The sequence below is a fragment of the Oryctolagus cuniculus genome, chromosome 3, assembly GCF_051225735.1.
Source record: "Oryctolagus cuniculus isolate XC-2025 breed Fujian yellow rabbit chromosome 3, ASM5122573v1, whole genome shotgun sequence".
In the NCBI taxonomy this organism is placed as follows: domain Eukaryota; kingdom Metazoa; phylum Chordata; class Mammalia; order Lagomorpha; family Leporidae; genus Oryctolagus; species Oryctolagus cuniculus.
The window spans coordinates 37,775,872-37,790,097 of record NC_142869.1 but is presented as its reverse complement, the minus strand read 5'-3'; the positions used below and the strand labels follow the sequence as shown (position 1 = coordinate 37,790,097).

Genomic DNA, 14,226 nt, shown 5'->3' with positions numbered 1-14,226 from the left:
TTTCCCCCATTTAGGAGTGGACATTTGGTGCAGCAGTGAACACACTGTGTGGGACACCTATCTCCCAAACTGGAGTGCCTGGGTTGAGTCTTGGCTCTTTTACTTCCTATCTGGCTTCCTGCTAATGTATATCCTTAGAGGTAGATGATGGCTCAAATACTTGGGTCCTTGCTACCCCTGTGGAAGATCCATTTAGAACTCTGGGGTGCTGGCTTTGGCCTGGCCCAGCCCTGGTTGTTGGAGTTATCTGGGGAGTCAACCAGGAGGTAGAAGATCTCTCTGCCCTTCAAATAAAATGAAAAGAAAATAGATAGTAAATAAAGCAAAAGATCGGAACCTAAATTCTCCTACAGATTTCCTTCAGCCCTACTCTACACTTCCCACAGCTGCAAAGCTTACTATTTGCAGCTAATTCCCTGCAATTTCTCAAAGTTCATAGTTGCTTTCTAAATATCTGCTACAACCCAGAAATTGGGCTTGGTTTAGATTCTGTATTGCTCCATTATTGGACTTGCTTAGACTAGATACTTAAACTCCTTGTTTTAGGTAAAATGAAACAAATTGGACAAAATACTTGTGTCATAGTGAATTTAAACATGTAATTTCAACTTTTTTGAGTTTGACAACTCTACCTGCACACTGATTCATTCACTAGTAATTAAATAGGTAAGGCTGGCACCACGGCTCACTAGGCTAATACTCCGCCTGCGGTGCCGGCACCCTGGGTTCTAGTCCCGGTTGGGGCACCAGATTCTGTCCCGGTTGCTCCTCTTGCAGTCCAGCTCTCTGCTGTGGCCCGGGAGGGCAGTGGAGGATGGCCCAAGTGCTTGGGCCCTGCACCCACATGGGAGACCAGGAGGAAGCTCCTGGCTTCCGATCGGTGCAGCACGCCAGCCGTGGCAGCCATTTAGGGGGTGAACCAATGGAAAAAGGAAGACCTTTCTCTCTCTCTAACTTTGCCTGTCAAAACAAAAATAAAATAAATTTAAAAAATTAGGTAAGAAAGGGGCATGTCAAATAATTCAAGAACAGAATGAATAAAGAAAATATCCTCATGGGAGAAATTATTATTGATTTTCTTTCTCCCCTCTTTTACAAATTTAGGATGTGTAGTCAAGGACCAGCGAGAGTAGCTACACTAAATGTTACTCAAAGTCCCCTCCAATCTGATGCTCTTTTACATTTTTGCCATCAAATGCCTATTTGATCAGCTCTCCTATACCTGATAAGCATTTTTAAGGTTAACCATAGAGTGCAATGCATTTAGAAGAATCCAATAAGCTAAAAGCTATTTCCCCAGTACCTAAGTAAGCTACACCACCTGAATGCTGAGAGCCTTCAGACACTTAGACACAAACAGAATTAAAATAGTAAACTAGATTCATGCATTTTGAATTAGCTCAGATGGCCAATATGATTTGTTATTCAATCTCAACAAAAGTATACAACTCAAAAGCGTTTTCTAAAAATGGGCCTACTTCCTAGTACTATAATGAATATGGTAATTGCCATATAAGTCTAAAAGACCTAACTTCACACAATACAAGTGATTTTTTAATTAAGGGTCAAATATAAGAATGTGTAAGATCAATCTATTTTTCAACAGGTGACTTCAGTAGCTGTAACAGTTTGTAAAATGCATTCAAGTTTTATTTGCTCTTAAATGGTCAGCTGACATTCTCTTTGGAATAAAATGAAACTGAATTATGTGTATGCATAAGTATACCAAATTATGTGATTCATTAGAGTTAAAAGGAAAAGTGAAGCCAGCTAATAAGAACTAATACGGCATTTTAATTTTACAAAGTTTAAATATTTACGATATAAAGGAAAAAAATTATCAAACCTTAACTACACAGAACATTTTGAAATTGTTGAAGAACTGAAATTATCAATATAAATCAGTAATTTTTGGTGTGCCCATGTATTCAACAGGTTTGGATAACTATCATATGCACCATACACGAATATCGAGTTTTAAAAAAACAGAACACTGAGTATTTAAAAAAGGTTATTGTGGCCTTAATTAAATCCTTGATTGAGAAGGCACTTCAGTAACTTTCAGTGCTTCAAAGTCATTAACATCACTGTACAGTAGTGAAGAAAAAAATTGTACTATGTGCAAACAGTTTCCAGTATTATACAAGAAAACCTTAATTTAGGCATTCATTTTCCTTCCTATACAATTAAAATAAAATAAGCATTAGTACGGTTTTTACAAATATCGTTTATTTTAATGAAGCTGGTACAGACAATGTCCATTTAAAACCCATATCCCAGGCCAAAAAGTACAAATGAAATCAAAAGGAGCAGTGTTCTGTTGTACACTTCTGCATGAGTAATTTTATTAACTGCTTATGAAAATCAGAACTTTTCTGGGATCTTCTGACAAGATTTTTTTTTAATCTTAATTAAAATGCTTTCTCTCCAGTGAAGCCATCTTTGGAGTTAGTCATTTCTCTCACCGAATCTGTCGTCTTGACACCAACCTGATATTCCTCTTCTTTTGGTCCAGACCCTCAGATTTTTAGAAGTAGCTTCGAGTCAAGGAAAGGTCATTTTTCCACAGTTCCGTCCTCTGAAGAACTTCCATCTCCCACTGAAAGTCACAGTCCAGGAGTGAAGCAATCACCTGTTAGGATCTCAGGGCCAATTGGAAAGTCATTCTTAATCATCACCACAAGCCTGAAAACGCACAGTCCTGAAAAAGGTGGCCTCTCTGTGTACACACGGAATCTTAAAAAAGAGAGGGCCCTCTGAAGGGGGCTGAGGCTTGATCACCAAAAATCAGCACAATGAAAACAAGAATGGAGAGCACTAGAATTCAAATTACCAGATGTTTTAAAGAGATGGGGTGCCAGTTTTCAATTCCATTTTTTGAACACCACATTACAAAAGAACTATTTTTAAAAATAAAAAAGGATTAAGGGAAAAGAAAAAAAAAAATAAAGAGTATCTAAACCGTTGAATGACCCCCTGTTTGTTCCTGATAAACTTCAATCACATCTTCTTCCTCCATTCCCAGCTGTAAGAGGAAAGAAAAATGTTAGAATATAAAAGCACTATTTTTAAATTTACCACAATTATGTAGCCACCATTTTAAAGGACCAAGGGCTGCAAATGTGACCCACAGTTACATTCCTCAGATTTCAGACCGACTTGGCTTTCCTTAAAAGAACACAGAGGTATGGCTCTCCTGATTCTGTCTATGCATTTATTCCTTTTCTTCTTCTGAGTCAACTTTATTGTATAAAACTGAAGTGTTTGACAACTATGTTAAAGTTGGAAGTCTAATGAAGCTTGTTTAATGATTTGGCTTCTAAAAAGCATTTTACTTTTAGATGTAATTGCTTGACAGAATATCATTTCTATCAAAAACCTTGATTTAAGATTTATTTGAAAGGCAGACTTAGAGGCACAGTGGGTGGGGGTGGGAGAGGGAGGGAGATCTTCTATCCGCTGGTTCACTCCCCAAATGGCTGCAATGACTGGAGCTGGGCCCATCTGGAAGCCAGGAGCTTCTTCCAGGTCTCCCACGTGGGTGCAGGGGCCCAAGGACTTGGGCCATCTTCCACTGCCTTCCCAGGCCATAGCAGAGAGCTGGAGCGGAAGTGGAGCAGCCAGGACTCCAACAGGCACCCATATGGGAAGCAGGTATTACAGACAGCGGCTATACCATAGCGCCAGCCCCTTGATTTCACTTCAAAATGAGATTTTATTTACAAAAATATTGCCTAAAGATTCACTTCTAAGTGTTTTGCCTGTCATTTAAAATTCTTTTTGGCATACAACTATTTTCTTACGTGTATTTTCTGCCATGAGCAGGGATTACCAATCTACTCCTAATATTTCTAGCCTTAATTTTTTATCTCCTCCCATCTCAATTCTTAAAGAGAAAAGTGGGGAGAAAAAGGGTCTTTTATAACGTTAGGTAAAGTATAAACAATTTTTTGTGTGCTTTACATGCACTGAAATACTCTGGAATTTTTTTCCTGTATACACTATTTAACAACGGTTGCCTCTGAGAGGTGGGAACACTCTGCAGATATCCCGGGTTTATTTTCTACTTTTAATGGTTTAGTAATTTGCATTTTATTTTTATGAGCATTACTGACTTCAAAAAGGAAGTACATAGAGGAAATGGGATCGCTACAGAAGTCAGGCGTTCCCCTCAGTCGAGGGTAAGATTCTGGTGTGTAGCCAGGGCTGAGAAACACATATGGGCCAGCTGAAAAGAAAAATGACAACTGTTTCCACTAGAAGGCCAAGGGCTGCCACGATGGCACTGCAATGCCAGCATCCCATGTTCATGTCCCAGCTGCTCCATTTCTGATCCAGATCCCTGCTAATAATATGCCTGGGAGAGCAGCAAAAGATGCCTAATACCCAGGGCCCCCTGCACCACTGTGGGAGACCAGATGAGGCTCCTGGCTTCAACCTGACCCAGTCCTGGCCGTTGCAGCCATTTGGGGAGTGAATAAGTGGATGGAAGATCTCTTGCTTGCTCACTCGCGGTACCTCTGCCTTTCAAATCTTTAAAAGATACAAACCAAAATAATCAGCAATATATGGTCATGGTGTATACAATCTATTCCCAAATGACCTGGATGGAAAGAAATATATATACATACACATAATGAGCAGAAGTAGCAAAATGTTAAACTGGTGAATCCATATGGAGAATACATGGGGATTTTCTTTACTAACAACTACTCTATAAGCTGAATTATTTCAGTAAAAACAAAATGTCAGAACAGACACCAACTTGAAAAGGCCACCACTGGTCAATACCTAAGGAAGGATATTCAGATAATTTAAAAGACTCTTCCCCACAGATTACTTATTACAAGGGAAAATAACTCCACAGTGGATGAAACAATTTTCACTTTTGCTAAGTGTCCAAAGTTAACATCACCCATAATGGGATGGACAAGCATCACGTACCCCATGATGTGCTACACTCAGAAGCAGCACAGGACTCTTGGGGTAGGCATGAGACACTGCTTCCCACATCAGTGACCATGAGTTCAAGTTCTGGTTTCTCTGCTACTGATGCAGCTTCCTGCTAAATGCACACCCTAGGCAGTAGCAGATGATGGCTCAAATACTTGGGTTCCTATCACTCAAGTGGGAGACCTGAAATGAATTCAAAGCACCAGGCCCAGCCCTGGGTGTTGCAGGCATTTGGAGCACGAACCAAAGAAGACCTTTGTGAGTGTCTCTGCCTTTCAAGTCTTCACTCAGATTTCTCCCAAACCGCCAACACTTAAACCTGATCACAAGAAAACACCAGCCCAGCCCGGGGGACTTATCTCTAAAAGGGAAATTAGCTTTTACTCAAAAAAAAAAAAAAAAGGCAATGTGATAAGGTGGGGGAAAAAAAACACCAAGAAATTATCCCAGATTAAAGGTCAAAGAGGGCCGGCGCCGCGGCTCACTAGGCTAATCCTCCACCTAGCGGCGCCGGCACACCGGGTTCTAGTCCCGGTCGGGGCACCGGATTCTGTCCCGGTTGCCCCTCTTCCAGGCCAGCCCTCTGCTGTGGTCAGGGAGTGCAGTGGAGGATGGCCCAGGTGCTTGGGCCCTGCACCCCATGGGAGACCAGGAAAAGCACCTGGCTCCTGGCTCCTGCCATCGGATCAGCGCGGTGCGCCGGCCGCAGCGCGCCGACCGCGGCGGCCATTGGAGGGTGAACCAACGGCAAAGGAAGACCTTTCTCTCTGTCTCTCTCTCTCACTGTCCACTCTGCCTGTCAAAAAAAAAAAAAAAAAAAAAAACAAACAAAAAAAAAGGTCAAAGAGGCATGTTCACTAGTTAGAATGCATATTCTGGATGAGTCTGGTAAAGACAAGTGGTAAGATCTATTTTAATTTTTTAAGAAGACTATCTACATTAAGGGGCCGGCGCTGTGGCACAGCAGCTCTCTGCTACAGCCTGGGAAAGCAGAAGATGGCCCAATTCCTTGGACCCCTGCACCCACGTGGGAAACCCCGAAGAAGTTCCTGGCTTCGGATCAGAGCTGTTGTGGCCAACTGGGGAGTGAACCAGCGGATGGACAAACTCTCCCTGCCTCTCCTTCTCTGTGTAACCTGACTTTCAAATAAATTTTTACCCTTAAATATTTCTGCATGGTTTTTTTTAAAGAGTCATATCTACAACTGAAACTCAAATGTTCAGTAAGAGTGATAGCAAATATAGTAATAACTGGTAACCTAAGAAAAAGGTATGTACAAGAATATTGCACTAGTCTCATATCAGTAAATCTGCAGTGTTTTCAAAATGTTATTTTGTATATGGAGGATGGGATCTACATACAGATAAATATATACACAAATATACATACATACTTCAAAATGTCTCTATTTGAGGGTGGGAAGTTGGGATAAATAAGCAAACAGCCCATACACTAAAACAATTAAATGAAGATACATTAAAAAACAGATGACAGAGCCAAATACATTAGTTTACACTAAGCTTCTGTACTAACATTCTCAAAATGGGTCAGAAATTAAAATTCAACCTTAAGGTCATCATCACCATGAGAGAGTACTAAAAGGCTACCAAATCTGAGGACCGCTTATCTACCTTTGAGAAAAGACATCGGGCACAGGTAGTCGCCTAGCAGTTGAGTGGCTGATATCCTACGCTGCAGTATGTGCATGCAATACCAGGCTCCAGCTTCCTGCTAATGTGCACCCCTAGGAGGCAGCAGTGATGGCTCAAGTAACTGAGTTCCTGCCAGGCACATTGGAAACCTCGGTTAAATCCCCGGCTCCAGTCCCAGCCCCCACTCCAGGCATCGCAGACAGTGGCTGCACACAGGAGCTCTCCTGTCTGTCTCTCTGCCTCTCAGTTTTTTTTTTTTTTTTTAAAGTAGTATGTGCCTTATTACGATTTCAGCACTCAATTCCCAGCTTCCTCCTCCCTTTTTACTGGCACTTTTGAAAATATCGTTTGAATTCAACCCCAAACATTTGTTTTCTCCCTGGCAAATGATACACTGCTCAAAGAACAAAATTGTTTAAAGGAAAATTTAAAATCTCCCTCATTCAAAGAGATTATACTCACTTCTTTTGGAGTATGATTATCAGCAATTCTCTGACCTTCAAAGAGAAACCTGAGTGAATTCATTGGAACGCCCTAAAAAGGTGTAAAAAAAAAAAAATATACAAATCTTGTAACAGAAGCTTTGAGGCACAAAAAGCAAGCATGAAAGCCTTATATAGCACATAAAACTAGGCAGCTGATTCTATCAGAATCACCATATACTGAGTACCAACCATTTGCTAAGCCATCCCAGTACCAAGTATTTCATATGCATAGTCGTAACTGTTCCTAACAATCCTGGAAGGTAGTAGTATCACCTTATCTTCATTTTACAGCTAGAGAACTCTAGGTTTAGAGAAAGCACACAATCCAGTCAAGAATTTAAGCGCAAACCTGCTTCTAGGCCTGTGTTCTAGATCACAACCCTCTATTCATTTTTGCTAAACTCTGTGACCTAGCAGGGCCAGCACTCTGGCACAGCAGGTTAAGACGCAGTCTGCACCGTCACCACTGGATAGCAGAGTACCTGTTCCAGTCCCAGCTGCTCCGCTTCTGATCCAGCTCCCTGATAAAGCATCTGGAAAGGCAGTGGGAGATGACCAAGTAGCTGGATCCCACCACCCCTAAGGGACACCCAGGAGTTCCTGGATACTAGCTTCAGTCTGGCCCAGTCTCAATCCTCACAGCCATTTGGGGAGTGAACCAACTGACGGAAGAGCTCTTTCTCTGTTTCTCCCTGTCACTTTGCCGATCAAATAAAGTTCCTACAGAAACCAATCCATAAAATAAAATGGCAGAATGATGGGCCAGTGTTGTGGCATAGGGGGTAAAGCCACTGCCTGTGATGCTGGCATCCATATGGGCGCCAGTTTGGGTCCTGGCTGCTCCAATTCCAATCCAGCTCCCTGCTAAAGGCCTGAGAAAGCAGAATTTGCTTCAGAGTTTTAAGTATTAAAATGACAATGTATTTTAAGTACTTATAGCGTACGTGCACTTATAGTGCACATAATGAGTAAATGTCCCTTTCTCTGGGTGAATTTCTTCTCAATTTTAGCTCCCACCAAAATTATTAATGTGAATCAGCTGAGCCTCCATTATGAGATTTTACTGAGTTTAACAATTAAAACCTACATTAACAGCAGAGACAAAACTGTTTCACTTAACAGCTAATCACTTTCTGCTGACTAAATCATGTTACAAATCCCAACAATTAAAAAAGCAAACCATATACAATAAAATCCATAATACATTAATATGTAAATAATTTTAATAGACTAATTAAACCCATTTCTTGCTTATTAACGAATTTCACGTCACCTAAAATATGCCTTGGTTATCTTATATAAACATATTTATTCTAATTACACTTATTTTTAAGCTCTGTTAATAATGGTAACAACAGGTAACAGTCCCTGCGCAAGTTCGGGCACCACAGTCTGAGTTTTACACAGGTTACAGCATCGCATCTTCCTAAGGCAGTACTAATACAATATTAGTATTTTACTAAGGGGGAAGTAAGGCACAGTGAGGCTCAATAACTTGCCCATCACAGTGCTAGAATCCAAATTTAAATCAGGCAGGTGAAAGGAATTCGCTACTGATCTAATAATCTAGATCATGAAGGCCAGAATCTGTGAGGATTTGGTATTAAAAAATTAACTGGACTTCCATAAGAACTTTCTTTAAACAGAAAATTGCTTGATATTTCAAATGCAATTAGCAATAACATGTACTACTATGCATAAAGACATTGTACTGATAATTTAGTACTTAAATGTAACATATGGCTAAAACCTCCAGTTAGAAGCATAAGGAAATTTCATAATCACCAAAAATTATTTGCTTTTACTATTATATCCACTAGTAAGACATCAAGACAGAAACAGTTTGGGCTAGCACTGTGGCACAGTGGGTAAAGCCGGTGCTTGCAGTAGTGCCAGCATCCCATATGGGTGTGGGTTTGAGTCCCAGCTGCTCCACTTCCAATCCAGCTCTCTGCTATGGCCTGGGAAAGCAGTAGAAGACGGCCCAGGGCCCGGCCCCTGCATCTGCATGGGAGACAAAGAAGAAGCTCCTGGCTCCTGGCTTCAGATTGGTCCAGCTCTGGCCATTATAGCCAATTGGGGAGTGAACCAGAGGGAAAGACTTCTTTCTCTCTCCCTCTCTGTAACTCTGTTTCAAATGAATTCTATATAGACAGTTGTTTGAGATGTCTTTACAATCCTTGGCCTATTTTGGAAACTAGTTCTACATCTTTGAATTCAAATTTTGAAATGGGTCACAAGAGAAAAAAAGGCAATTAAACAGGATATAAGAAATGGTAACATTAGGGTATTTTCCTTGCTCGCTAATGGTAAAAATAGGATCTTTCTTTTGACAACCTTCAGTAAAAGGAAAATATATGGCAAAACACAGTATTTAAAGATCACAATATACACACCTGTCTTTGACAGTATGATTCTTTGAGTTTCTTGAGATGTGTTGTCATTTTCACTTTGAAATGAATCTCACTGCTATCCTAAGGAGATAAAAGAAAAAAAATTACCCCTCTTTGTATAAACTACTTGCTTTGTTGGAACTTACATATATAGAACTAGAAACATAAACCTTGACACCTATATTTTTCCATAAAAATATATTTAGCATTCCTGTTTTTCTTATTTTTTTAAAAAAGATTTATTTATTTTACTTGAAAGTCAGAGTTACACAGAGAGAGGAGAGGCAGAGAGAGAGGTCTTCCATCTGCTGGTTCACTCCCCAGATAGCCGCAATGGCCAGAGCTGCGCCGATCCGGAGCCAGGAGCTTCTTCTGGGTCTCACACGTGGGTGCAGGGGCCCAAGAACTTGGGCCATCTTCTACTGCTTTCCCAGGCCATAGCAGAGAGCTGGACTGGAAGAGGAGCAGCCAGGACTAGAACCAGCACCCATTTGGGATGCCGGTGCTTCAGGCCAGAGCGTTAACCCACTGCGCCACAGCGCTGGCCCCCCTAACTGGTTTTATTAAAACACTTTAATCAGGGGCAGGCACTGTGGCACAGTGGGTTAAGCTTGCCCTTAGAATACCCCATCATATCAGAGTACCAGTTTGAGTCCCAGCTCCTCCACTTCTGATCCTGCTTCCTGCTAATGCATCCAGAGAAGCAGCAGATGATGACCCAAGTGCTTAGGCCTCTACCACCAACCGAGGGGGACCTGGATGGAGTTCCCGGCTCCTGGCTTTGGCCTGGACCAACTCTGGCTGTTGCGGGCATGTAGGGAGTGAACCAGCAGATGAAGATCTGTTCTCTCTCTCTCCACCCCCATCTCTGCCTTTCAAATAAATAAGAGTAAACTTTAAAAAAAAAACTAATCATTTTCAAAATTGCTATAGCTCCACTACAAAAAAAATTTAATAAAACAAACATTGTAGGTACTAAAATTATCAACATAAGTAAAAAGTATTAATGTGAAGGAATGCATTCCTTCATTACTGCATATCTACTCTACTGTCAAAATTAAAGACAAACTATCACATTCACAAAAGCAACTCAAAAAATTATGCCCCCCAAGTAAAGTGTCCATGAAGGTGTTCAAATGTAGGAGACAGACGTGTGCCATGAAACAGAAGGAGAAATATTCCTGCCACAGAAAGCTACCTCATGGAATTTATATATTGGCATTTGCAGACTGTACAGTTTCAAAGCTGACCCTTATTGATACATATCATGTTCACAAATGTGTATCAGCAAAAGTTTCATCCGTATAATTTTTTTAAAGAAAGAAAATATTTAAATTATTATTTGCAAGGCAGATAGAGACAGAGACACAGAGCAAGATCTTTTCCACTGGTTCATTCCCCAACTGATGACAAAGGCAAAGACTGAAGCCAAGAGCCAAGAACTCAATCCAGGTTTCCCAATGAGAGGCAGAATCCCAATTACTTGAGTCATCCCTCTGCCTCCCACATCTGCACTGGCAAGAAGCTGGAATCCAGAGTTGGAGCGGGGAGTGGGTGCTGTGGCATGCTGCCTTTTAGGACTGATCCTACCCGATCCTATACTTGGACGATCGACATGTCACAAGTAGCGTTGGTGATGGTGTAAGATAATGAGAATTTTTATCCACTTTTGATCTGGGGAGTGAACCAGCAGATGAAAGATCTCCATCTCCCTCTCTAACTCTGCCTTTCAAATAAATAAATTTAAAAATAAATAAAAGAGTTGGAGCTGGGAATTGGATTCAGGTACTCTGATGTGGGATACAGGCATCTTAACTACTAGGCCAAATGAATGCTCCTTCATAATATTTTTATGAGAGTAACTATGAAGAAAAGAAACTTCTCGGGGCCGGCTCTGTGGCGTAATGGATAAAGCTGCCACCTGCAGTGCCCGCATCCCATATGGGCACCGGTTCTAGTCCCAGCTGCTCCACTTCCTATCCAGCTCTCTGCTATGGCCTGGGAAAGCAGTGGAAGATGGCCCAAGTGCTTGGGCCCCTGCACTCACATGGGAGACCCAGAAGAAGCTCCTGGCTCCTGGCTCCAGATCAGTGCAGCTCCGGCCATTGTGGTCATCTGGGGAGTGAACTAGCAGATGGAAGACCTCTCTCTCTCTCTCTCTCTGCCTCTCCTTCTCTCTCGTAAAATAAATAAAATCTGAAAAGAAAAAAGAGGCCGGTGCCACAGCTCACTAGGCTAATCCTCCACCTTGTGGCGCCAGCACACCGGGTTCTAGTCCCGGTCAGGGCGCCGGATTCTGTCCCGGTTGCCCCTCTTCCAGGCCAGCTCTCTGCTATGGCCAGGGAGTGCAGTGGAGGATGGCCCAAGTACTTGGGCCCTGCCCCCCATGGGAGACCAGCTCCTGCCATCGGATCAGCGCGGTGCGCCGGCCGCAGTGTGCCGGCCGCGGCGGCCATTGGAGGGTGAACCAACGGCAAAGGAAGACCTTTCTCTCTGTCTCTCTCTCACTGTCCACTCTGCCTGTCAAAAAAAAAAAAAAGGAAAAAAGAGAAGAGAGGGGAGGAGAGGGGAGGGGAGGGGAGGGGAGAGGAGAGAGGAAGAGAGAGGAGGGGAGGGGAGGGCAGGGCAGGGGAGAAGAGAGGAGAGGAGGGCAGGGGAGGGGGGAGGGGAGGGGAGGGGAGGGGAGGGGAGGGGAGGGGAAAGAAAAGTTCTCTTCCCATAATTTCTTACTGAGATCAGGCACCTTCAGGATGGTGTGACTAGACCATAAACTATCGCACATCTCAAACAATACACTAAAATCATCACCTCCAGATGAAATAAAGAACAGTACATTTTTCATTTTAGTCGTGAGCATTTGGTGCAGCAGTTAATTTTCCTCCTAGGGCTCCCACATTCCATATTGGGGTCCCTGCGTTTGAATTCCAGCTCCATTTCTGATCCAGCTTCCTGCTAACGTGCACTCTGGGGAGGGAGCAGGAGGTGGCTTAAGTAGTTGGATGCCTGACACCCATCTGACACTGAGATTGAGTTCCAGGCTCCTGGCTTAGGCCTGTCACAGACCAGACAGTGGTGCACATTTGGACAATGAGCCAGCAAACAGAAGACCTCAATCTCTCTCTCTTCATTTCAAATAAATATTTTTTAAATATTTTTAATATTTTTCCTCTTTTTTAAGAGAAAAGTTTGGGGCCAGCATTGTGCCATAACAGTTCAAGCCCCAGCTGCTCCACTTCTGATGCAGCTCCCTGCTCACATGCCTGGGAAAGCAACAGAAAATGGCCCAAGTGCTTGGACCTTGGCTGCCCACATGGGAGACCTGGATGCGTTCCAGGCTCCTGGCTTCAGCCTGGCCTAGCCCTAGCCATTGCAGTCATTTGAGGAGTAAACCACAGGATAGAAGATCTGTCTCACCCTCTCTCTAACTCTTTCAAATAAATAAAATATATCCTAAAAATAGTCTTTATTATAAAGCAGTATTTTAACCTAGAAACCATTAAAAAAAGAAAAATGGATAAATGCAACCTAAAACATAAACCACATTGGAGGAAATATTCACAACATATGTGACAGACAAGGGTAAGCAGGACAATACAAAGAACCCAAAAAAATTAATAATTCTTAAAAGGGCAATCCATGGTGTACAGAGACACACAGATCAAAGGCTTTTATAAAACTGAGAGCCCAGAAATAAACCTATGCTCATGTATCTATAGTCAACTCATTTTTGACAAAGATGCCGAGACATGTCAATAGGAAAAACACTTTTTTTTTTTTTTTTTGTAAAAGACAGTCTTTTCAACTAATGGTCTGGGACAACAAACCCATACAAAAATTACTCAAAATGAAGATGTGTTAAAATTATAAAACTCAGAAGAAACCACAGGTGTAAATCTTCATGATCCTGAATCAAAGGAGGTACTTTTTTCTAAAAGGAGGAGAGAACTTCCACTTTGCTTATGGCCTTGTCTAAATACTGACAAAGTTTGTGGATTCAAAAGGCTTCCACATCCCAGGCAGCTCATGTCAAGAGCCTCAGGTGATTACTGACATCATACATAAGAGTTAACTGTTAAATTAACAACAGGAGTCACTGTGCACTAACTTCCTATGCAGGACCACTGTCCTCAGAGTTATTTTTGGGTGCTTCTTTAAGTTAATTAAGTTTCTTAAAAAAAAAAAAAAAAGACAAGTAAAAGTAAAATCAACTTCAAGATGCAATGACTTTGAACAGCCCTCATCTTGACTACTGATGAACAGTTTTGTTGTTTTTCTTTCATGCAATCTGTTGAACTTTTTACTTAGAATAGAGCTGATCTTCTGTGTATAAAGTTAATCAAAAATAGAGCTTAGTAGAGAATGAGAATGGGATTAGGAGAGGGAGGAGGAGGAGGGGTGGAAATGTGGGTGGGAAGGCGGATATGGTGGGAAGAACCATATACCTAAAGTACTTATGAAATGCATGAAGTTTGTATTCCTTAAATAAAAGGCTTCTTTGGGGGAAAAAAAAAGAATCTCGGGCAACTCAATACATTCATTTGAGCCTTGGTTTCCTCATCTCTGTAAGATGCAATAAAGATAAATGAGGTAATATACGGTTGTCTCTGGCATAATATTTGGCACATTGTAGATGCTCATTAAAATGTAGCTGTTATTATGGAAAAAAAAAAAAAAACTTTGTGACCCTGGATTAGCAACAGTTTCTTAGCTATAATACCAAATTAAAGCAACAACAAAAATAG

General features: G+C 41.7%; 2 protein-coding genes across 8 annotated transcripts in view; one reads left to right on the top strand and one right to left on the bottom strand.

Annotated features, from left to right (window-relative positions):
- KIAA2012 (KIAA2012 ortholog) overlaps nt 1-2,966 on the top strand; it is a 158,853-nt gene extending 155,887 nt beyond the window's left edge. Inside the window, exon 25 of the mRNA XM_089330048.1 lies at nt 2,516-2,966. The gene's annotated coding sequence lies outside the window, so the exon portion shown is untranslated. The remainder of the gene's footprint in view (nt 1-2,515) is intronic.
- Nucleotides 1,775-14,226, bottom strand: part of SUMO1 (small ubiquitin like modifier 1) — a 30,883-nt gene continuing 18,431 nt past the window's right edge. Inside the window, exons 3-5 of one of the 7 annotated variants that reach the window (XM_089330051.1) lie at nt 9,488-9,560; nt 7,069-7,140; nt 1,775-3,025 (exon numbers count right to left, since the gene is read on the bottom strand). In XM_089330051.1, coding sequence (XP_089186177.1) covers nt 2,957-3,025; nt 7,069-7,140; nt 9,488-9,560 — 214 coding nt within the window. In that variant the 3' untranslated portion in view covers nt 1,775-2,956. Of the gene's footprint in view, nt 3,026-3,777; nt 4,229-4,782; nt 6,736-7,068; nt 7,141-9,487; nt 9,566-14,226 lie in introns of those variants that run through there. The other 6 variants (XM_002712536.6, XM_089330052.1, XM_089330050.1 and 3 more) reach the window with 6 other exon arrangements.